The 23,583-nt window shown below is 47.7% G+C and overlaps 1 protein-coding gene across 2 annotated transcripts; it reads right to left on the minus strand.

Moving 5' to 3' along the window:
• Positions 1–119: 119 nt before the first annotated feature.
• Positions 120–23,157, minus strand: abca3b (ATP-binding cassette, sub-family A (ABC1), member 3b). Of its 2 annotated transcripts, none has more exons than XM_062447942.1 (31): positions 22,904–23,157; positions 21,135–21,220; positions 18,104–18,353; positions 16,709–16,836; positions 15,966–16,131; positions 14,232–14,491; positions 13,930–14,046; positions 13,551–13,671; positions 12,666–12,839; positions 12,336–12,517; positions 12,026–12,172; positions 11,800–11,929; positions 11,514–11,668; positions 11,255–11,410; positions 10,875–11,085; positions 10,616–10,766; positions 9,576–9,674; positions 8,774–8,972; positions 8,364–8,670; positions 7,844–8,111; positions 7,262–7,457; positions 6,842–7,061; positions 6,360–6,518; positions 5,983–6,176; positions 5,728–5,862; positions 5,453–5,647; positions 5,113–5,300; positions 4,696–4,866; positions 4,325–4,521; positions 3,947–4,020; positions 120–3,623 (listed from the first exon to the last, which is right to left on the minus strand). In XM_062447942.1, the coding sequence occupies exons 2-31, from the start codon at positions 21,186–21,188 to the stop codon at positions 3,492–3,494; spliced, it is 5,136 nt and encodes a 1,711-aa protein (XP_062303926.1). In that variant the 5' UTR covers positions 21,189–21,220; positions 22,904–23,157; the 3' UTR covers positions 120–3,491. The 2 variants fall into 2 exon arrangements, with proteins under 2 accessions (XP_062303926.1, XP_062303919.1); XM_062447935.1 differs by lacking the exon at positions 22,904–23,157 and adding an exon at positions 21,304–21,322.
• Between the last annotated feature and the right edge of the window lie 426 nt (positions 23,158–23,583).

Raw genomic sequence — 23,583 nt, forward strand, 5'->3', positions numbered from 1 at the left:
ACAACACCACATGATCGTAGTCAGAGTCTCTACCCAGTCAGCATACAAACATACATAGCTGGTATTGTATAGAATTGCCAGGCATTTAGCAAAATATGAGCTTTTTTTGGCACCTCCCAGAGATCCTAGCAGATACTGGTAAAAAGCTTGATTCACACCCCTGACTGAATAAGACAGTTGCAGTAAGACTTAGGCCTATTCTGTGTGAACATGTTGGTTCATGACTCCGCCGGCTGTGATTTCTGTATGAATGGAGTCAGGCCTGGACTGGTAATCTGGCATATCAGGCAAATGCCCTGTGGGCCGACGCACTTGGGGCCGATATATGATATTTAATATATATAATTTTTTTTTAATAAACTTGAAATTGGCCAATGACCAGCCCATATAGCAGGAACAGCGGCCCATTGGTTCATTTTCCATACTGACACTGGGCTGGCCCAATCACATCTCTTAACAGGCTCCACCCCTCCCCCTCCCTTTCTTGTGTCAGATGCAGTGGCTCAGATATTTACAGGGACCGCAAGGATGGTGTACTGGTGGGTGGTGTTCCGACCGATTGTGGTGGGCCGGTCTGAGCAAACATGCCAGGACCCAGTCCAGCCCTGAATGGAGTGGAAAACCTGCATCTCACATCAAAGACAAGATACATTGCTTTTGCTTCCACTTGCATAGAGCAAATTTAATAAAAATTAAAAAAAAGAATAGCAATACATATATAGTAGACAATGTTAATTCCATAGTACAGTACATACAATTACATATTCCCTTTTTAAATATGATAGATTAGGAGAAAGGTTTAGGCTTAATCATATTCAGCATCTTCACACATTTCAAGTTTCACATCAACTGAACTCAAAATGCCATGTGTCTGTTCTATCTTGAGGAGTAGCTCCACAGACTAATGTCTAAAAATGTACTGTGCATATACATTCAGGAATGTAACCCACCTGTCGAGCCCTATATCACCCATAGGTGATATAGATCACCACAAAGAATTTGCCCCATCATGACAACAGTGACTTCCAGGAATGTCTTTTCTTCAAGGACCATTTCCCCTCTCCCAGCAGTTGGTCCAGTCAGCAGCTGAACCACAGGTGTCACCAGTCCAACTGCCACTTCTGTAGTAGTGCCAACACACAGTGTCATATGCTTTGCTCGAAAACGACAACAAAAATACATTAAACTCACTTGCAGCATGGATTGACTGAGCTTTGACAGTAGAAATGCCCTTAGTCATGACAGAAAGGTGTACGTTGAACTCAGGTCCTGAGGAGATTGTGAAGGGCCATAGTTGGCTCATTCAAGTTATGCAGGATAACCTGACCACAGGAAGTGAAGGCCAAGGAACTATAGTACGGTTATTCTGGGGCCCAGGTGGTTCTCTGGCCAGCTGCATTGATAAATGAAGCATCACAATCTTAATCAATATTCAAAATGCATCTACACAAGTATTTTGAAAGCTCAGATGATGTTCTACCCCAACCATCTTTATAGCCAGAGAGAGTGAAAACTATAACTGATGTTATCCCTCTTTTAAAGAACTGGGAACCCAAGGACATAGGAGACAAAAAGAGAAGCAGGTTCTTATACTAAACTAAGTCAGATATTTTGGGGCTACGGTCCGGAATTCTCTTACATAAAAGTGCAAATTAATCTTTACATTACATAAAGTAGACGCAAACAAACAAATCAATCCCCTGTGGTCCAAAAGAAAGTGACTTTCATGACACTGCTTGGATGCTGCTTTCCTGGAGGTGAACCTTCCAGTAGAGAGAGGGCTCTCCTCCTTGCATTGGTCAGTAGCAGTTCATTCATGTTCCGTGAATCAACAGGTAAACTTCTCATACGTAATCATTTGACATGAAATAACATTGGCTTGTAGTAGTGTGAATCAGAGGAAGGCAGGGGACACACATTAATGGATGGTGAAATGCAAGGCTGCAGCAGAACAGGGTTAACACAACACACGCAAACACCCAAGGAGCTCACTTAACTGAATGTCTAAGACAGGATCTCCATGAAGGAGCCCAGTCACATGTGAGGATGACCTTTAGGATAGCCTAATGGACAGGAAGTCAGGTGGCTGAGCGGTTAGGGAGTCGGGCTAGTAATCTGAAGGTTACCGGTTCGATTCCCGGCTCTGCCAAATGACGTCGTGTCCTTGGGCAAGGCACTTCACCCTACTTGCCTCGGGGGGAATGTCCCTGTACTTACTGTAAGTCGCTCTGGATAAGAGCGTCTGCTAAATGACCCAACCCAAAATGTAAATGTAGCCTGATGCTCTGCTGACAAGGAGCCTACAGGTCAGATGGACAGGCAACTCTTCTGTGTTAAGTCAAGAAACACAGTTTCCACTGGCTGTCAAAGATGAGTCATTCAGTTTCACAGTAGCAGCATGAGGAACAAAACTATTACGTAATTGATACAGGGTCATCCGATGCCTTGTTGCACAATTGTCTTTGGGGACATCTGAGCTCCGAAACTTTTGATATAACCTAGCAGACTAACAGGTCTGGTAACTATCCATGACCTCGTCTGGAGAAGACAAGAATAGCAAGTATGGAGATGCAGATGGTCATTCCACAGGAGCCAAACAAGCCCAAACATTTTGACCCTCATCTGTCTTGACAGATGTAATCGGTAATTTAAAAAGGACCTTCTTTTTATTTACTTTTCTTAGTTAAATGTCATGCAAGGCATGCATTTGCTTATGCCCCCTAAAAAAAACTTTGCGATAATTATCTGGATCGCTAAAAGGCTTCAGTACCATGAATACATTGCATTATTATTTACATTCTGCTTAAAGATTGAGCTACCATTGGGCACATGATCAGATGTTTCTAGCAGGCATTTGACCAAACAAGGGAAAAACCCATTAGCCTATAAGGCAAAGGGTGGACCTACTAGGTGTTGAATGGTCTCTACTGAGTCACACAGACTGGTTTTAGAGGGTGATTTTCCTTCCTCAGGTCTGTCCACTTGGCACAGTACTTTAGAAAGCAAACCAATCATAAATAACACAAACAGCGGCATACAAGTGCACACATATACACCAGTCTGTAGCACGCACATGAGCACGCACACACAATGACCAGGTAGACCATGAGCATAGTAGACTTATTTTCAGATGCAGCGAAACGTGTAGGTTCCAACTCAACCCAAAAGACATAATGGAGCAACATTTAAGGACTCATTTGACCAAACCCCTGCTCAAGCCCTGCACAGTGGTCTAGGCCTGTGTGTGTATATAGACGCACACACACACACACACACGCACGTGTTGATGTGTGTCGCAAATGCGTGTGTGCGTACACTGAGCACAGCCCAGTAGAGCGTCACAAAGGCTCCACAAATCCATGTACACAGGCCTAGCCATTCCAAGTGCAGAGTCGCTCAGACAGATGAACACAACAGGGGGAAACAGGAAGGCTACCCCTCCTTTTCCTCTTCCTGTTTCGGGGCGGGGGGGGGGGTGGGGGGGGGGGGGTCTATTTCCTCCTGTCGTCAGTGCAGTGCTGGAACTGGGCGAAGCTGAGGAACACTTGCTCCAGGGAGATCTGGCTCACACAGTAGTCATCGATACTGTACTTCTCTTTGGCTGCCTCCAGAGTGCCAAACACCTGAGCAGCAGGAGCAAAACACACACACACACACCCCATCAGTGTTGAGCCTCGTGAAAGCAGAGAGACAATATCCTCTGCCGTGCGCGTATGTGGAAAAGGCTAAATTTGACGTTATGGAGTGCAAGATTCAAAACATCTCATCTCTTAGTCAAGTGATTACGCAGAGACTTACAAAAAGGGAATTTGTAAACATCCACCTTTCAGCTATTGTCTCTAAACCCCACAATATGCAACATCCACAAACTGATAAAATACAAAGTTGTGACACTGGCTAGGATCTCTCTGGTGAGGTCCTATATCCACCAAATAGAATCAATTACCTGTGCCCAGGTGAGTTTCTTGTCCGTCAAGTGATAGTGCACCATCCCCTGGTGCTCATCTTTCAGCTGACTTCCTGTTACGACAAGGAAGTGACAAGACATTACACCTACATCTTGCATTATTAGTAGCCATGTTGGACCCTTCTTGAACCTGCATTACGCTCTTGAACCAGAAACTTTTTTCAAATCTACCAAAATGACATTCTGTCTTTCGCTTTCTTAAAGCCAGTCTCTCAACTCTGGCTTCATGTTGGATAAAAGTGTGCTTCTCTACTCAACTTAAACCCGTCTCATCATGCGATGTGTCATCGGAAGGTGAGAAGGAGGGATGCACATTGAAAGTATGGGAAAAGGGCCAAAAGGGTAGGCCTGTCTGACCTGGGAAGGTTCCCTCGATGAAGTCCTTGAAGAGTTGCAGGTCGCTGTCCTCCAGCTCTGCCTCCACACGCACTTTGGCCAGCAGGGTGTAGCCACTGCCAAACTTGCTCTTAAGGTGCTGGGGGCTGCCTAGACACTTAAACTGACCACTCACCATCACTGCCAGCCTGGTGCACAAGGCTTCACACTCCTCCATACTGAGGGAGGTGGAAAGACAAAAAGAGACAGAGACAGAGAGAGACAGAGACAGAGACAGAGACAGAGAGAGAGAGAGAGAAAATAGGTAGTGAAAGTGAGCACTTCAGCCATCCATTCTAGACGCTGAACTGTGGAGGAAACAAAAATGGTACGAGTATGCATGTGACGCTCACCTGTGAGAGGTAATTATAATGGCCTTGCCAGACTCCCTCGTGCGGGTCACGGCGTCCCAGAGCAGTCTCCTAGCGACAGGGTCCATCCCAGTGGACGGCTCATCTAGGAAGATGACTGGAGGTCCCCCAATCAGAGCCATGCCTGCACTCAGCTTCCTCTTGTTGCCCCCACTGTTGACCGAAGAGGCAGGGGAGAGAGGAAGGCAGAGAGAGAGAGAGAAAAGAAAAAATGGAAAGGAAGGAGGGGAGTCAGAGAATGGTGAGAATGGTGGGAGAGAAAAAACAGGGAGGAATGATCTAAGGCTGGGATTGTTGTTGGGATTGTGCATTCCTCAATACTCTTGAAATGGAAAATTCAACAGATGAACACATTAAATTGACCACGTCAGCTAAAGAGCACGCACACACACAGCTCACCTGTAGCTGCGGACCAGTTTGTCTGCGTGGGGCTCCAGTAGTAAGGACCTCAGGACGTTCTCCACGCACCCCGACACGTACTTCTCTGGGATCCCCCTCAGCCTGGCATACATGCTCAGAGTCTCTCTTCCCGTCATGTGATCCAGCAACGCGTCAAACTGAGGGCAGTAGCCAATCCTCTGCTGCACCTGCAACACAGGACGAGGGGGGGGGGGGGGGGGGGGGGGGGGGGGATTATCGACATCCATGCCTTCTGTATCCCAGTCCCCTTCTCTCACGTGTCCCCCCCGGTACACTCGTTCCTCTCCCTTCTCCCCCCCCCCCTCCCCCCCCCTCCTACCTTCTTGATGTCTCTCAGGATGCTGTATCCGTCTATGTAGGCGTCCCCGGAGGTGACCGTCTCGTCCCCGGTCAGCATCTTGAAGGTGGTGGTCTTCCCGGCGCCGTTGAAGCCCAGCAGGCCGAAACACTCCCCTTTCCCCACCGCCAGGGAGAGACGGTCCACCGCCAGCAGGGGCTGTCCACCGCTGTACACCTGAGAGGCGCGGAGGAGAGGCGACCATGAAGACCAGGCGCACACACAACCACACACACACAGACAACCACACAGTGTACCTTGCTGAGCTCGTGCAGTATGAGTGGACTCCCCACCATAGACTCCACCATGGGGTGACACTCCAGAACCCTCTTCCTCTCCTCGGCCACGTCCCTGTCCTCGGGCTGTACAGCTGCGTCCTCGATCAGAGCCAGCTGTCACGCGCACACACACACATTACAAAACCATTCGAACAAATCCGCATCAGTGATCGTTAGCACAGACCACGCCCAGCGGAGGAAAGCGACGTCCTCACGTGGCTCAACCCCTCTCACCTTGCCGCGGCGGGTGCAGCGGGGGCAGCAGAGGGAGCAGAGGGAGCAGAGGGCTCGGCGGATGGCCCGGACGCACTGCAGCTCGATGGCGAAGACCAGGAGGATGAAGACCAGGCCCTGCAGGGACAGGGCCACCAGGAATCGGCCCACTCCAGGCTCAGACATGGAGAAGTAGTTCTCCTGGTAGGTGATGTCTGGGAAGGGTCAACCAAGGGTTAACTTTCCTACCGCTGAGAGAAAATACTTTATCATGTTGATGACAACAGTGGTAATAATCGCAATCTCTCACCACTGACTAACTAACCCTAAAAAGTAAGTCTACAATTAATATCCTGGTTCAAACTGCAATCCCCAGCGCCCCTCCAAGGGTCCCTTACTGTAGATCTTGCAGATGGCCTCAGTTAAAGGGTTGGAGGTGCAGAAGGTGAGCAGCTCATAGTTCTGGTAGAACTGGCTGATGGACATGCCCAGGCAGTAGTTGGGGAAGACCAGGAACACCTTGTCCAGGAGATGAGACAAGTCCAGCAGGTTCAACTCTGGTATGGATGGATGGATGAAGAGAAAGGGATCAGAGGCAGGGGGAAAATACATGGATGATTGAGTCAGAGTTGAGTCACTAAATGGTTCATTATCTAGAAACAATTAAGTCTTGCAACCATCTTTTCAAGCAGCATCCAACATATCGACAAAACTGATGACAGACTAAAAAGGGTTTACAATTACAAAACAACTCTTGGAACAAAAGGTCAAATGACTTGACAATAATTGATTTTCCCCTCCCAGTGGGGAACTAAACCAGTAGTTGAATTGGACCGGGGAGGATAAACCAAGGGCACAGGGGTGTTCCTCATAACCTCACCTGGGATGGTCATGATGGTGACACTGAGGAAGGTGGCGGTGCCGCTGATGATGTTGAAGATGGTGAGGCGTGTGTAGGCGGAGGCGGCGGTGGAGAACAGGAAGCTGAGCAGGTACATGAGGGGGATGACGGCCCAGCCGTACAGCAGGAGCAACAGCAGCACGTCCACCAGGTGGTTGTGCTCCACAAAGGCCTTCACCCCGAACCCCTGGAACACCACCTGAACGGGGGTGGGGTGGAGGGGGGAGTGACAGAGAAAGAACAAGGGAAAAAAGGACAGCAGACACCTAGTCAAGCAGGATTCGAAATGATTCAAGTAAACCGACTATTAAAGAAACTACAGCAGCCTGTGTGTGTGTGTGTGTGTGTGTGAGTGAGTGAGTGACAGAGCGAGAGAGAGAGAAAGACTGACTGACTGACCAGCATGAGGACACAGGGCAGCAGGAAGTTGACCAGGTCCCAGAGCAGGGCGGAGAACCAGAAGTTGGAGAGGTACACCCCGCTGACCTGCTGCACGTGCTTGGACTTGACGGAGCGCTCGGTGACCAGCAGCAGGGCGAAGGTGCTGGAGAGGGACGCCATGCCGTACATCAGGTTTATGGCGATGCCAAAGCCCCTGGGGATGGACGGATGATACATGGGTTAGGGTGAGGTCAGCTGAGAGAGAGGGAGAAGCCAAACACAAAAGAGAACAAGTGGAAATTCGCAATCCCCGCGACCCTGTGTGCGCATGCAATTTCTGTGGACTGCGGCCAAATCCCTCTCCACAGTTACAACAACCCAATCCTCAGCTCTGCGGACCTCTCTCCTTTTATTCTCCTCCTCCACTCCTCTCCCCCAGATCGATGATGCCAGACTGTGGTCAATACTTCTCGATACCGCCACCACTTCCCTATTATCAGCCTCCCTCGTCCTTATCGAAGCAGTCTCGCGCCTGAGTCTCTGCGTTCATCTCATGCACCTCTCCTCCGTACCCCCTTCCCTCCGCCCTTCTCCACTCACTCGGTGATCTGGCCCTGGGCGCTCTCAGACAGGTTGCGGGGCATGGGGTAGTTGCCCGTCTGGATGGACGCGTTGGGTCCCGCCAGCGCTTTGAACAGGGCGTTGTCCGCCATCATCAGGGCCGTGGCGACCGTGTGGTAGCCCTGGTTGTTGAAGTACGCGGTGATCTCCGTCACCACGGCGCCACGGAAGGCGGCGCCCACCACGCAGCGCTCGTTGAAGGCCCCGCCCTCCCGCTCGGCCTGGGTCAGCACGTAATTTGTGAAGTCTGGAGGGAGAGGGGGGGGGTTGTATAGGAGAGGAGGAGAGGATAGGGGGATGAGGATTAATTACCTGGCTTTCATCTAAACCAGCCACTCAAACTGTGAGAGATACATATTTAAGGACTGGATTACTTTGAGCGTTTCCCCCTTAATTTTTTTTTAATAAAAGGCTTGACTTATCTAAATAGTACATAATTGGTTTAGGGTTTCTTCAAATAACCCCCCCCCCCCACACACACACACACACACACACACACCTGTGATGTTCTTCAGATGGGCCTGCTGTGCAGAGAGCTGGAGGTTGTAGGCGTCAGCCAGGGCAGCGGTCAGCTGTCCTGCCCCGGGCTCCAGGGCCACAGGCACCGTGGTGGGGCCGTAGCGGCCCAGCGCCAGCCGCAGCATGGGGGCGCTGTGGTGCCCGGGGAAGGAGCGCGCCACGGCCAGAGCCAGCACGGTAAACACCAGGGGCACCAGGAACTGGGCCACCATCACCTTCCAGTTCCTCCAGCTGTACAGCGCCCTCTTCAGGAACATGGCATAGAACTGCTGCATGTAGAGTCTGGCCTGGGGGGGGGGGGGGGGGGAGCGAGGGGGAAGAGAAAGGGTTTAACATAGGAGGCCTCCACCTTGCAGGAATGGTTTGACCCGCCCGGTCCCGGTGCCTCACCCCCGTGTTGAGCTTGATGTTGGAGCAGTCCTCGGAGATGAGGGTGCCGCTGTCGGTGAAATCGGTGACGTCGGTCATGCCGCTGATGCTGCTGGCGTCGTCCGTGGTCCAGTCGTGGGAGCGCCGTTCGTGCTGGTACTGGAGAGCGGGCAGTTGGATGGCCTGGATGTCCAGACTGGAGTCCACCAGCTTACCCACCCTGGAAACACACACACGCAAAATATAAAAGGACAGGAAAAAGTACAGCAAAAACGTCATGCGTGAGAAACGGTACAGTTCATGAAAGGGAAAGAAGCAGTTCTCATTCATTTACTCTTCTAGAGAAGCCATATCAAATCTAGTTCATTAGAGAGGCCCCATTGGTACTTCCTTGTGTGTCTGTCTTTAAGAAGACAATGATGACTGAATGAGATTGGGGGGGATTGGTGGCAACTGCTTCTTTTCTGGAAAATAACAAGGGAGCATTGGCAGCTGCAGTGGCCGTTTGTGGCTAGCACAGATTAATTAATTGGGTGGAAGATGAACATGAGTTTCGACAAGACAGAACTACCAAGTAGAGCTCCACACAGTGACAGGAAATGACTACTAAGTGTCACAGGTGACATTAATTAGAACTAACTGCACTTACTAAAAGGCTTAATTAATTCCGTAAAGGTTATTGTACAAGAGTTTTACTGTCCAAAACAGAGGAGCCTAGGGAGTAGTGAAGTCACAGACTCATGCCAAGCTTTGATGGATGCCTGTGTGTTTGTGTGTGTCTATCAGTGTACACGTGTGTGTGTGTGTGTGTGTGTGTGTGTACCTGAGGAAGACTTCCTCCATGGTGGTGACGGATGCTCCATAGCTAGCGATGCCCAGCTCCTCCCTGTTCATCTCCAGCTCTGCGAACAACAGCTCAAACCTGGACAGAGAAGGAGGGAGAAGGGGATCATTTTACAAGGGCCTGGCAAAAAACGTAGGTCATAATAGTGAACTAATCCAATCATGAGCGTGTCAGCATCAATTCCTAATTATTTAAAATGTTAAAAAATTTATCATTATTTGTATTATTCTATGTTTAAGTTTGAAATAAACAGAGAACATACGTTCATCCTTTGGTAAGAATAGTAGTCACAATTTCAACCTGTAGCTAACGTATTTGGGGGGATATAATATTCATAAACTGGTTTCCACAAAGAACCCATTTGAGGCACAAGCTTCTGACATGTTATGACCATGTTAAGAGTAAAAACTTTTTAGACATGTTACTTTTGTGATTAGTAATTAATTGGTTATTCTTTCTTAATTGGTCATATTTGGCAAGTAGTTCTCAATGAGGATACACTTATTTAGTAGTAATCAAATACCTACCAAGGAACTACCTTTGTACTAAATGTGCTATTACTTACTGCTTAGTTAATCTTGGTTCCATATTGGATAATAGTAGTTTGGTAGTAGTTTGGTGTTAATGTAGTACTACCTATTACTTCCTGCATAGCTACTCGTTAACAACGGACCTTTTTATTATTTTAAAGTGTTACCAAATACTCTACTGCCATCTTATGACACCATCTACTCTCATTCTCCTCATATGTTGAAAACATCCTCCAGAGCTTCCTTGAAAGCGGTCGATATGAGAATAGCAACTGATTTGAAGGGTTTTAGGGGAGAGGGATGACAAAGGTGATGCTGGGAGGGGGTAGGAGTGTGTGGATGAAACCTGTCAAGTAGTAGAGATCCGTTTTAATACCGTGTATTGTGATAAAAGGGCAAAAACACATTCCACCTTAACTCCCATTATGTTTAGTATGCCTTATCCTAATAATCCTTGTGTGTGTGTGTGTGTGTGTGTGTGTGTCTTACCGGCTGGTGCTCTCCTTGGGGAGGATGTAGGACAGCTCAGCGCCCGCGCTGCTCTCTAGCGTGGCGTTGGGAACGTACATGTGCACCAGGCGTGTGATCTCCGACACGTTGCACAGCGCGTCCTTCACGATCACCATGTGGTAACCAGCACCTGGAGGGTGGGGGGGCACTCATGAGTAAAGCCGTTCGTGAACACACGCATGTGCTGAAACTCTCAGCCCTGTCGTCCCCGCCGTCACCCTCCGTCCCGTCCCCTCACCGTATTTGTTCTTGAGGAAGAGCGGCGAGCCGCAGCACTGCAGCTCCCCGCCGGCCATGATGGCGATGCGGTCCCCCAGCAGGTCGGCCTCGTCCATGAAGTGCGTGGTGAGCAGGATGGTGCGCCCGCGCTTCTCCCCCTGCAGCAGGTCCCAGGTGGCGCGCCGCGCCGAGGGGTCCATGCCCGACGTGGGCTCGTCCAGCATCACCACCTGGGCGGAGGGAGGGGGGGGGGGGGGGGGTGGGGTTAGAGTTTGAGGGCGTGTGCGAGTGTGAGGGAGTCGGAGAGTGCATGTGAGAGGGTGTTTGGGTGAGAACGTTTAAGAGTGACACAACGTGTGTGAGTGATAAAGAGACAGACAGACAGACATGGTCTCTGACCTTGGAGTCTCCGATGAGGCCGATGCCGATGGACAGTTTTCTCTTCATGCCCCCAGACAGGGTCTTGGAGCGGGCCTGCCGCTTGTCCTCCAGGTTGAGGACATGGAGGATCCGGTCCACCTCCGCAGGGATCTTCTGCCGGGGGTAACCCTTCAACTACACACAACGGAAGAGGAGGGTGAAACGCTAGAAAGCTCAGCGGAGGCATCGGTCTCTGAGGGCCGGGGCGAGGCGAGGCGTGGCGAGGAGGAGCGTGTACCTGGGCGTAGAACAGCAGGTGCTCCCTGACGGTGAGGTTGTCAAACAGAACGTCATGCTGGGGGCACAGACCCAGACTGCGGCGAATCAGAGCCATGTCTTGGCAGATGTCATAGCCATTGATGTAGGCCCTCCCACTGGTAGGTGGGTACAGACCTGGGCGGACACAATTCAAGAGAAACCAACCACAACAAAAAACATTGCATGGTTATAGTGAAGAAAAACAGTCATAGCCTGTGTGAGAGTGTGTGTGTGTGTGTGTGTGTGTGTGAGTGTGTGCTCCCCACCTGTCAGCATGGACAGCGTGGTGGTCTTCCCGGCTCCGTTGTGTCCCAGCAGCACGGTGATCTGGCCCTCGAACATGTTCACCGTCAGGTCCTTGACAGCCTTCCTGGTCTTGCTGCCCAAAGTGAACTCCTGCCAAGAGGAGGCACCGCCACAACACAGAGACACGTCAGTCTGTTTCATCGTGCAAGCCTACGATCTCCTGTAGTGATGGAGACCTGTGCCCACCTTGGCCAGGTGTTTGATCTTCACCCCAGACACCAGTCCTGACGGCTCCTCCTCTATGAACTCCCCCTTCATAGCCTTCTCTGCATCCTCCTCTTCCTCCTTCTCATTCAGCAAGGCCATGCGAGGGCTGCTGCACCAATACGACGGCTGGGCAAAGAAGGACGGATGAATGGATATTTCGTTTCAAGAAATAAAACAATGCAGGACGTTTAAGCTGAATGTCTTTCTTGAGTCTTCGTGTGTGTGTGTGTGTGTGTCTCGATGTTGCTGCATGTGTGTGTGTGTGAGGCCAGGGTTGTGGCGGTCGTACCAGCAGGAAGAAGTACCAGGGCAGAGGGACTCCGTACTCCCCTGGGAACACAGCCTCCACGTACCAGGCCACCAGGCCGTACAGCAGCGCATCCATCAGGAGCAGCCCCAGCACCTGGGCCATGGAGAAGTCATCGTCCACCGTCACCGAGTCAAACAGGCTTGCCCACTGGATCCCCGTGCCTGGAGAGGAGGAGGGGCAGGTGGAACGGACAGGGCGGTACGTTCGAACGTTAGAAACATTTGTTTTTATTATTTGTCCAAGAGGCCAAAAAGGTGAAATGAAGAGCTCCAAAAAGATCGATTATTTAGCTGGTTCTCCAAAACGGACCTTTGCCCTCGAACATGCCAATGAGCTGGGCGCCCATGGCCATGGCCACGTTGGAGACGAGGCAGGCGGAGACCTTCTGGGCGTGGCTGAGCAGGTCGTAGCGAGGCCACAGGAACACGTACGGCAAGTAGCTCAGGAAGTACACAAACCCCCCGGCTGCCGCCGCCACGTTGGCTGGAGAGGAACGCCGGGAGGGAAGAAAATGTGGGGGAGGAAAAAACTGTTAAGGTCGGACTTTGAACAGGAAAAAGAACGTTTAAAACGGTTCCATGTGAGGTTGTACGTTTCAGGTTTTAATAGCTCATTTGTGTGCAAATGGATTCTTTTTGTCACAGAGGAAAACACACACACACGTATCTCATATACTTTGCCTTGTTTGTAAAGCACTTCATTCAACGTTTTGGGGCACAATGTATTTAAATCGTTTAAAACAAATAATCCAGTACTACATTGTTTACTAGTAGGATCTGGCTTTGCTATCTGATATTAGAAATGTACAGATATTAAAAGAAAGTACAGTAAGAAAGAGAGAGACAGGGAGATATGGACGCTATTCAGTCTTCGTGAAGGAATGTTGTGTTAGGCTGAACCAACATTTGACTTTTAGTTTTACAGCCAGGCATAATGATAAGGCCTGGCAACGCCATTGGTCTGCACCAAGACGGAATAGGCAGGGTAATAAAGAGAATTCAATTAACATAGGCTAAGCATTGATAGCAGACACAGACACACTTGAACAAACAAACTCAGATAGTGTCTCTCAGATACACACCCCAAAGGTCAAAAGAGGACAGTCGATAGAAACAACCAGATCAACCATGAGAGGCGTGTAAACGGAATACCCCAGCATTTCAGACCTAAACAAGCGAGACATTTCCCAATCACCTCTTGAGAAGAACACACTGATCATGAAGCTGAAGTTGATGGTTGCCACAGCAAAGACCAGCAAGAAGACAAAGACCAGTGTGGGGTCACTGTAGGTCAGCACTGCTCCGTTAGGGTGCACCTAGACAAGGCACACACACACACACACTTTGTTAATCCTGAACAAACTCCAGACTTTAGATTCCTTCAGGCATGCAACATTTTAGAAAAGGCATCCCTTTGGTGTAAACGCTGATGCTATAGGTCAGTAGTATGTGCTTCTTCTACACAGCTGTGTCCATCGCAGGGAGGAGAGTGTTTCTATTATTAAGTGTACTTCAATGACAGCATTGTCTCTGTTTGGGTGGAATGCCCCTCTGCACCTGGGAAGGACTCTTACCGTGACACACAGGAGCACAGTGACGAAGAGGATGGAAATGGAGAGGAAGAGGAAGAACATGAGGAACCAAGCACTCCAGTGGAGCCAGTTACTCAGGCCCATCATCCGCATGTACTCCTGGAAACACACACACACACACACAGTTAGCTTGGCACGGTCGACGCTGACACACACAGTCTTTCACATCCGAGCACAATCCGTCTCCAACTCGGACCCCCTTTATCCCCTGCACACGAACACACGTTACGCAGTCCCTCAACTCCTTCTCTTTTTCCCTCTTTGCGTCTCGAAAACACCCCCACCTTGAGCTTCCTCTCCTTCTCCTGCACCACGGCGCGGACTATGTTGAGGGAGGTGTACGTGAAGCTGAGCACCAGCAGCAGGGGCAGCTGGTTCTGGATGGCCAGGATGAAGACGTCGTAGATGTAGGCGGGGTAGGGGAACCGGGACAGCACCACCTTGGTCTGGCCGAGCAGGGCGGCCGCGCCGCTGCTGCTGAAGGAGCGCATGATGGCCCGGTCCACGGCATGCTGCACCGACAGGAAGCCCTCACGGTGGTAGCCTGGGGTGGAGGAGGAGGAGGGGGGGGGGAGGGGTTACTTCTTCTAATGGTCCTTTCCACAAGGGGCTTTCCCTCTCCTCAAAACGAACATTTCACACTGACAGTTTTTGTGCAATCACATGAAAAGGACAGTCTAGGAGGAAACTGAAAAGAAGGTGACTGAAAGCAGAGGCCTCTTAAAGGTCCCATGACATGCTGTTTTTGGATGCTTTTATATAGGCCTTAGGGGTCCCCTAATACTGTATCTGAAGTCTGTTTCCCGAAATTCAGCCTTGGTTCAGAATTACAGCCAGTCTGTAGCTTTAAATGCCATGAGGAGGAAAGAGGCGGGGCTAACTGCCATGCTTCGGTCGTTTGCAAGCCATGATGTCTCTCGAGGAAAAAACGATATCGCACTTGCACGGTAGTAGCTCATTTTCTCATTGGAGGGCCAGATTCTCTGGGCGGGCAAAGCAAAGAAAGGGGAGGTAACCTTTACTCTTATGACGACATAAGAGGAACATTTTCAAATTGGGAGCGTTTCATTTCATTAGGCAGAGAAGAATACCCAGGGCTTGGTTTACACCTATCAAAATTTCTAGCCACTGGTGGACCAAAGGCAGGCTAGGGGAACTCATATTAATGTTAAATAACCTCCTAAAGTTACATTTTCATGTCATGGGACCTTTAAGAACCACCTTACATGTTTGGTTCTGAATCTACATTCATGGATTTGTTGTTGTCTTGCTGTTATTGGCAGACCTGGGGAACGTAGCAATGTAGTGTTAATGCAGCAGACATACAGACAGACAGACGGACAGTAACATCCGACAGACAGAGGAACTTTGGATAAGAGTGGAGGGTGAAAGGTTCTATGGGCGTGACAGCTGACAAGGTCCAGTTCCTACAAACACCCAGCCCACCAGCCTGTAACAACCCTGGCTCTGCCACCTCAAGATAAGGCCACTTCGTTGAACGCCAAGCCCCCTGACAGCCAGCGTGTGTCAGAAGAGAGATCCTATTGTACTCGGAGTACAGTATACATATGTAGAACTACTGGCTCTTACATTTACATTTAGTCATTTAGCAGACGCTCTTATCCAGAGCGACTTGCAGTTGTACAGGGACATTCTCCCCGAGGCAAGTAGGGTGAAGTGCCTTGCCCAAGGACACAACGTCATTTGGCACGGCCGGGGATCGAACCAACAACCTTCTGATTAATAGCCCGACTCCCTAACCGCTCAGCCATCGGACCCCCCCAAGGCTCTTGCCATTGCCTCAGCCAAAAAAATGACAGTTTTTGTTAACAGTAGGGAACTAATAGGTGCCTTCAGACTGCTACATGCTTCTGTTACCTCTCAGCCTCTGGGCGTTAAAACAGAGTTCATACATCCTGATTGCTGTCAGGCGTGACTCTACCTTTCACTTTGTGTGCGCGCGCGTGTGTGTGTGTGTGCACGCACACGTGTGCGCACGTGTGCCCGTCCATGCTCACCGGGTGTGCCCCCCTGGAGGTCGTACTGCTCCCTGGGCCCGGGCATCTGGAACAGGGGGAAGAGGCTGAGGGTGTGCCAGTCCAGGTCATTGTTGGGGTTGAGCTCAGACTTCTCCTTGGGTGGGGCGTTGAGAGGGGTGTAGGTGAAACGCAGGTGGTAGCTCACCTGCACCCCAACAGGAGCGGGAGAAGAGGTGCGATAGGAGAAGGGGTCAAAGAGAGAAAAAGTGTACTGAGAAATGATCTTCCACAAAGGGTAGACAGTGAGGTCCTTTAACAGGCTTCAGACTGACAGAAGGTTAGGTGCAGTCAAGTGTGTGCTACCCGTCACACAGGAAGAACCACTGTGTGTGTGCAGTTAAACGGGTCCTTTGTCCCCGTCTCACTTCCTGCTTAACAACACCACCAGCTCTCGATATCCGTTTTTAAAGATCTGTTTTTACAATGCGTCGATGTATTCAAATGCTCAAACCTCTCTAAGACGTTTCATGAGGTTTTATTGAAATCACCTCGGGGCCATAAATAGGTGCAACACCATTTCAAAGGTTTCTGTTCGACCTCACATCTCTCACCTCTAAATTTACCATTCCCTTCCCCGAAACTTCCTCTTAAACACCAGTAAGTAATGGCCTCCACAATCCTCTACTGTTCAGTGGGTAATTAACTAGTTATACTAAAATCTGGTTAAATCCTCTTTAGGTAGCTGTCCAGTCTAGTACAAGAACCACTAGGGTCGTGCTGACCTGTAGAGGGAGGGGCTCATCGTCGTGGGTGAAGGGGTGTTCAAACACCACGGCTGCCAGCACCTTCCCTGCCAGGGGGTCGTTCCTCACAAACTCCTCAAACTGCTCCTCTGTCTCAAAGCCGCGCACTGTTGGCCACAGGGACACACACACACACACACACACACACACACACAAGCACACACACACACACACAAAGACATTGGTTGAAGTGTGAATACAACTTCTCTAACAGCAGGTTTTCACATCAGGCCTGCAGACTCAATCTCTTCTTTTCCTGATTCTAAATCACAAAGAGCTCTGCAATGTCGTTGTTAAACAAACCCATTCTCATACATTTCTTGGTTAAAAACACACAACATCATAGGCAGCAAACAGACCTCAAAAGTAAATCAATACAAGTCAAAAGGTAGGGTGGTGAGGCTCTTGACTGAGTCTTATTGACTGACCATACTTACATCACTAGATTTGGAAATCAGTGGTAATCTTGTCACAAGTGAAGGTATTTTGAGGTCTAGACAAAGCATGTCTAGACTGGAGTGAAGGGCAGTTTCTCACACACCACACACACACACACACACACACGAGTCACTCTAGGGTCAGCAAACATGTCAAAACATGCAACACACACACGAGGGGCCGTGTAGGCCATAATTCAAACTCGACCCTCATACACTGAAATACACTCACATTCACTACTGAACACCTATTTAATGCACATACAGGGCTCCTACAAGTGGGAAATGTTTTAATGTATTCGCCATTTGCAGTAAGCACAAGTAGAGGTTGTGGTTTTGACTGGTACTGTACATTGGTATTATCGGTTCTGCTCCTCTGGACTGTTTCCTTGACAGACCAACCAGTCGAAGGTTGTGGTTTTAAATCAGAATTTTTCCATAATTGTGACATTATATTGTAAGTGTGACATGGTGAGCCTTGCTTGTGCCCCTCCTCATCTTAATCCTCACTTCTCCAAAGAAGCCATCTGAATTATTGAGTGTGTGCTGGGATCTTAGAGGACAGGTTCAACAAGTGTGTAATTAGAATATGGCCTACTTGCTGTCTGCCTCTATCAGTGACAGAATACCTGTCTGCCTGCATACCCATCTGTCCTTCATACTAACCAGACCATGCCTAGTTCATTCCATACCATACCTTCTCCTGCTGGTGTGCGTGAGGGCTCTGTGGGACCAGACTAACAGGCTATGGAAGGATGGGTGAGAGAGCAAGATAAGCAAACAGCCCCCATGTCTCCTTTGCAAAGGAGAAAACGAGTTCATCCCATCCCAGTTCAACCGAACCTGTGCTCCTTTGAGGAAGGTACACATGGAAAGTCAAAAATGGAAAGTGTGCCAGATCCGACATATGACCTCTGACCCTTTGCCGCCCACCCACCGGAGCTGATGGAGTTGAGGCTGCGCCGCACATCCTCTGCCACCCGTCGCACCACACTGGCGTTGCCTGGAACGTAGGCCAGCTGGAAGGGCGCACTGGGGATTTTGGGAAGACTGTCCACGGAGAAGCTTTCGTACACGGTGGCATTGGGGTAGTTCTTGAAGGGGATGCGCTGGCGGAGCACGATGAGGATGGCGGAGAAGAGGAGCGGCAGGGCGATCTCCACCAGAGTCACCAGAATCTGACGCTTCTGTAGAGGGGGGAGAGAGGGGGGAGAGGGTTGAATCATGAAATGTAGACAGGAAGAGGAGGAGGAGGGTCATAAAATCATCTCTGTCCGAGAAGTGATCTTGCACTGTGCGGTATTGTGTTGTTGTCACTGTGTCCTATATTCTGTATTTCCATGTATTATGATGGATTGATTGTTTTTGTTTTTTTCATACCTGGCTGCAACCAAATTTCCTCTGTTGGAAATATAAAATTTTACATGAAATACATGTTTAAAAGAAAGGGAGAGAAGACAAAAAGGCAGAGAGTGGCAATGAGAAGTTAGGTCAATGACTGGGACACTGTTTCATCTGCAGGTGAGTGTGGATATTAAACCTCACAGTTGCAACAAAAGGCACGAGTGTCTGCCAAGTTTACTCCAGTGTGTCCAATAACCTCAGGAATCTGCCCTTAACAAACAAGCATTACCTTTTTTTTTAATGGGTGACTAATACATAAAGGATCACAGTTCACTTGTTCTCACTGCCGTCTTGCCATCTTTAAGTGGTTACACTTGACAGTGTATTTTAAAAGAGCCTTTACACACAGTTTCTGTAAATGCCTTCCAAGGATGAGTGATTGGATTACAGGCATTCTAGGTCTATGCCTTATCTCAATTGATGTAATCATGGCTGCACAAAAACTTAGGTGTCTGAGGTACTGTCACTTATGTAAACATCACAGCTTAGCTGAGCCTATGAGTGATAGGGGGGAACAAGTTAGTGTGTGTGTGTGTGTGTGTGTGTGTGTGTGTGTGTGTGTGTGTGCGCATGTGGGTTGAGCACACAGAGACAGTCAGGCCTGGCCACTTCCCAGATGTCTCTAGGACCCAGGGCAGACTTAGATTCAGGTCCACAGGGAAAACTACACAGGCAGCACAACATGACACTAGCTACACAGCCTAGAGTCACTTGATACAATTTACAGTATGGTCTACAACCCTCTTCCCGAAGAGCTATCTTCCTTGTAGGTTGTTGCTCAAACAAAACTAGCAAACTTGACAGCAATAATTAACTAGTTGATGTGTTGAATCAGGTTACTTCCTGCACAACTGGGCTTCAAGCAAATATCTATAGGAAGGTAGTCCTCTACGAACAAGTTACCACACATTACAAAGAGAACAAGCATTAAAATTAAACTACAACTTATATGAATACTAGATGGGCATTTATAGAGCATGAAATTAAGACATACCACCAGACAATAACAGCAATAGATGTACCACATAAAGATTATCACCAGTTACGTAAGCCATTCAGCCTTAACTGCTTTTATAAATGGGACTATACAACCTATTTAGCACAATAGAATTATTTTAGGACAACACAAATCCTATTGGTTTACCAGTGATGTAAAAAAGTGCAGCTTTACAAGGTTGAATTGGTGAAATGTTTATTACACACTTACATTATAGCCTCTTAGCTCAAGTAGGCCTACAGAAGTTTTGACCTCTTTTCAACATTCCTCCCACTCTGAGTGTCCCAAGAAAAGTATTTTGGGAATTCTATTTCCATTGGTCAGTTTTATACGTCTCACCTCGATTAACTCTCTAAAAAACAAAACCATCCTTCCTTTGGAAAATAAAACCATGGATGTGATATGACAGGACTGGTATCTTTTGTGTGGAGTGCTCAGTCTTTAACCCATCCAGCCATGCTAGACGTTAGATTGTGATCAACGAGAACGAAATGAGACAAATAGGTAACCTTTTAAACAACTCAAACACAGGGGGGGGGGGGGGGGGGGGGCTACAGTACCTTACGTGACCCTCCGGTGCCTGCATCTCAGCTAAGACACACAGCCCCCACTTCCTTCCTGCCTGCTCTCACAGGAGTTTCCTAGCAACAGCCACAACTGGAGCAGTGGGAGTGGGTAAAGGGTGATGGAGCAACAACATTCTCCGGGACAGACTAGCCAATCAGATCGGCAGGCTCCTCAGTTTGTGTTAGTCTGTAGTGAGCTTGCATTGTGCAACCACCAGCCCAGATAAGTCGTGTGAGTACATGCTGTATGAGCCTACAGCATTGATACAGAGTAGCTATGCGAAACCACAAAGATACAAGTTAGCTTATAAGCAAGTTGAAAGCAAATATTGAATGACTTGTGAAACAAATATTCATGTTCTATCTTCCTGGGGGTAAATATCCCAACCTGATGCATTTCAGCATCCCTTCAATGGAAGGTTTCCCCATTTCAAGTGGAGCAGATGAGGCAAAGAACATCAGTTATTAGTTATATGAATTATATTATATGTAACACTGACAAACAAGTTATAACTGACAAGTAACTCAACAAGTTAACTGAAAACATGCAGACCCCACAAGGAGGCTAACCTTTGAACTTGTCATATGATGCAACTATTTTTGGAGACACTACACAGCATGTCATGTGAAATACTTATCAGCAAAAATTGAATGTTGTGGAGGATTGCCAAATGACATGATCTCCTTATGAGCCGGTAACAGCCAGTAAGAGCCTTAGACACAAACTGTTATACATACCTTGCTCAGCCCATGTCATTGCAAAAGACAGAATAACAGCTGCATTATCTCAAATCATGCAAATATTCACAGCTAACAATACAATGGGAACAGTGACACTGTACTGCACATTAGAATACTGCTACACAGACTAGTGTAGCAGTATTCGTAGAAAATATGACTGTAATCCAATACGCTAGGACAAGTTTCACAAAAGATCACAGTAGAGATGAAAATACAGTCTCATGTCCCGTTTTTCTACGCCCCTTCCCATAGAAACCCACCTGCTGAATGTAGTTCTTCCACAGCAGTAGTCCAAACTGCCGGATGATTGCCATTTTGAGAGGAGAGTGGCCGAGAACTACAGTACCTGGCCAGGGAAAAGAGAGCAAGACATTGAGATAGGCCATGTTCCAGATTAAACAAACGACACAGATTTGAGAAAGTTCTTACAGAGTTCACACACAGACCGATCCTCCTGCTTCTGAAGAGCGGAACACCCTGCTGACCCTGCACCAACTTTCATTCGACAATACCAGCAACATAGACCTTGAAACCTAGGCTAAACACAGGGAACTGGAAGTTAGCACAGGACAGCTTCCCAGTTGGTTCAAATTATTGTAAGTCTAAACACTGTGTCGAGACAGGTTTTGTGTGTGTCAAATAGGGTCAGAAGAATTGATGACAGCATTATGCAAAGTGAACTTCAAATGAAACAGGTTTATCACCAGGCCTGTTGAGCAAAGTGGGGGCCAAAGGGAGTCAAACCAGTTGGACAGGATACTTGACAATTCAGACTTACAATAAGTTTGAGTAGTAACAATATTTTGCTGCTTCCTGCACAGGGAACGCCAAGACTCAAGACCCATCTCTTCAAAAAACAACAACACCTGGCTTCCTGCTCCACTAAACCTCTAAATCATTGAACTTTCCCCAAATGTGGTTGTATGTATGGATATAAAATGTAAACGGATAGCCATCCTCCTGTGATATGCAGCCCACAGAGCTACCCTATCCAGTCAAGAACGCAAATATTGTTTGCCTTTACTTGCAGCTGGGTTTTCCTGCAGCCATGAAAGCTATAAATTCCCCCAAATTGATGACAAAACACTTATGTAGGCTGGCTAGATGGCAGAGTGTGTTATATATCCTTATACCCTGTCAGGAAGAGCTTTTATTGAGAGCCCATTGGATTACACCAAATGTATTTTAGGTATAAATCAGTTGATTGCATTTTCTCCAGACGAAGACTGCCTGTTGGGATAGAAATAGTGTCCTTTTGTGAATGGCTGTTTTAGAAACATAAAAAGGGGAGTCTAAAATAACCTTTAAAATTTGTGCCAATGGTCTTATGCCAATAATAATAGGTCACATTTTAAGGATGGTACAGAATTAAAAAAGAGGTAAGATCATGTGGCATCATCTGTCTAATTAAAGATAATGTGTTCACTGTGTCATTGTTCATGAGTGATCTAATAAAGCCAATAAACAACCCACTGACCATCAATGAGAAATACTAGTGCCATTGATTTGCAGGATGACTACATTTCATTCATTAAAAGTTGAAGGCCCAGTTCTATTTCAGAAGAACATTTTCAATGGGATGACAAATCTCTACTTTTAAACAATATAAAACATATTTTAAGGACAAAATAGGAGTAAAACAACAGTAGAATATATAAACAAATAATTGCCACTGTAAGCAACTACTCATAATAATCCAGTGTTGATATCAAAAGACCCATGGTGATAGGAAGCTCATGAAATCTGATAAAACTGTAAACTAATTTATATGTATTCCATGGAATAATACACCCATTTCGTTTTTTCGAAACTACGCCTGCCAATCCTGTCTGTTACCGCTGCAACATAATATCCTTGGCCTAACTGATTGGACAAAAGACACGCCTGTCAATTCCGAGGATTCTGGCGATGCGAGGGACCTAAACAAAGATTTTTCCATAAATTAACCTCGTTGCTTTTTCTTGAATAGTCTAAAAACATTGTATTATATTTTAAGAATTATACATTTCCATAAACAGCACTACATTACCTTAAGAGAGCAGTATCGGCACATGAGCTTCATGAGGTATCCTTACTGTCGGCGGATTCTGTAGCCTATTTTCTCATTTTTTACACCAATAACATTGATTTATCTCTGATTCTTCCTTCACTGGAACCCTCGCGGATGCATTACTGAATGTAAAGCGGTTGAAGTGGGAATTACGTGAAACTTTTGTTCCCTAAACGGCAGCTAGGAAGGCGATGACATTGCACCAGGCACTGGGAAAGCCTTCATTGTACAAATGCAGCCACGATCGTCAACAAACGCAATCACGTGACCAGACGTTTGACGACAGTCACGTGATTTCACAGCTGTTTGCGATTTGTACAATTCTTCATGTGATTGTGCTCGAAGTATGGGATGGAAGACAGAAATGTTCTGGTTTAACACTCACAATGAGCAGCGCTTGAAAAATATATATTTTACGTTCCTTTTAAAAACGTATTCATTAGAATGTATGCGTTTTTAGTGTATGTTCTGTGTAACAAATCAAATCAAATTTATTTGTATAGCCCTTTTTACACGCAAGCATGTCACAGAGGGCTTCACATATGCCCATAGAACTGCCCCTCAACCAACCTAAACCCTCAAGGAAGACAAGGAAAAACTCCCCAAAAAACTCAACAGGAGAAAAAATGGAAGAAACCTTGGGAGGAGCAATTCAGAGA

This window comes from Osmerus eperlanus, chromosome 2 (assembly GCF_963692335.1).
Source record: "Osmerus eperlanus chromosome 2, fOsmEpe2.1, whole genome shotgun sequence".
NCBI lineage: Eukaryota > Metazoa > Chordata > Actinopteri > Osmeriformes > Osmeridae > Osmerus > Osmerus eperlanus.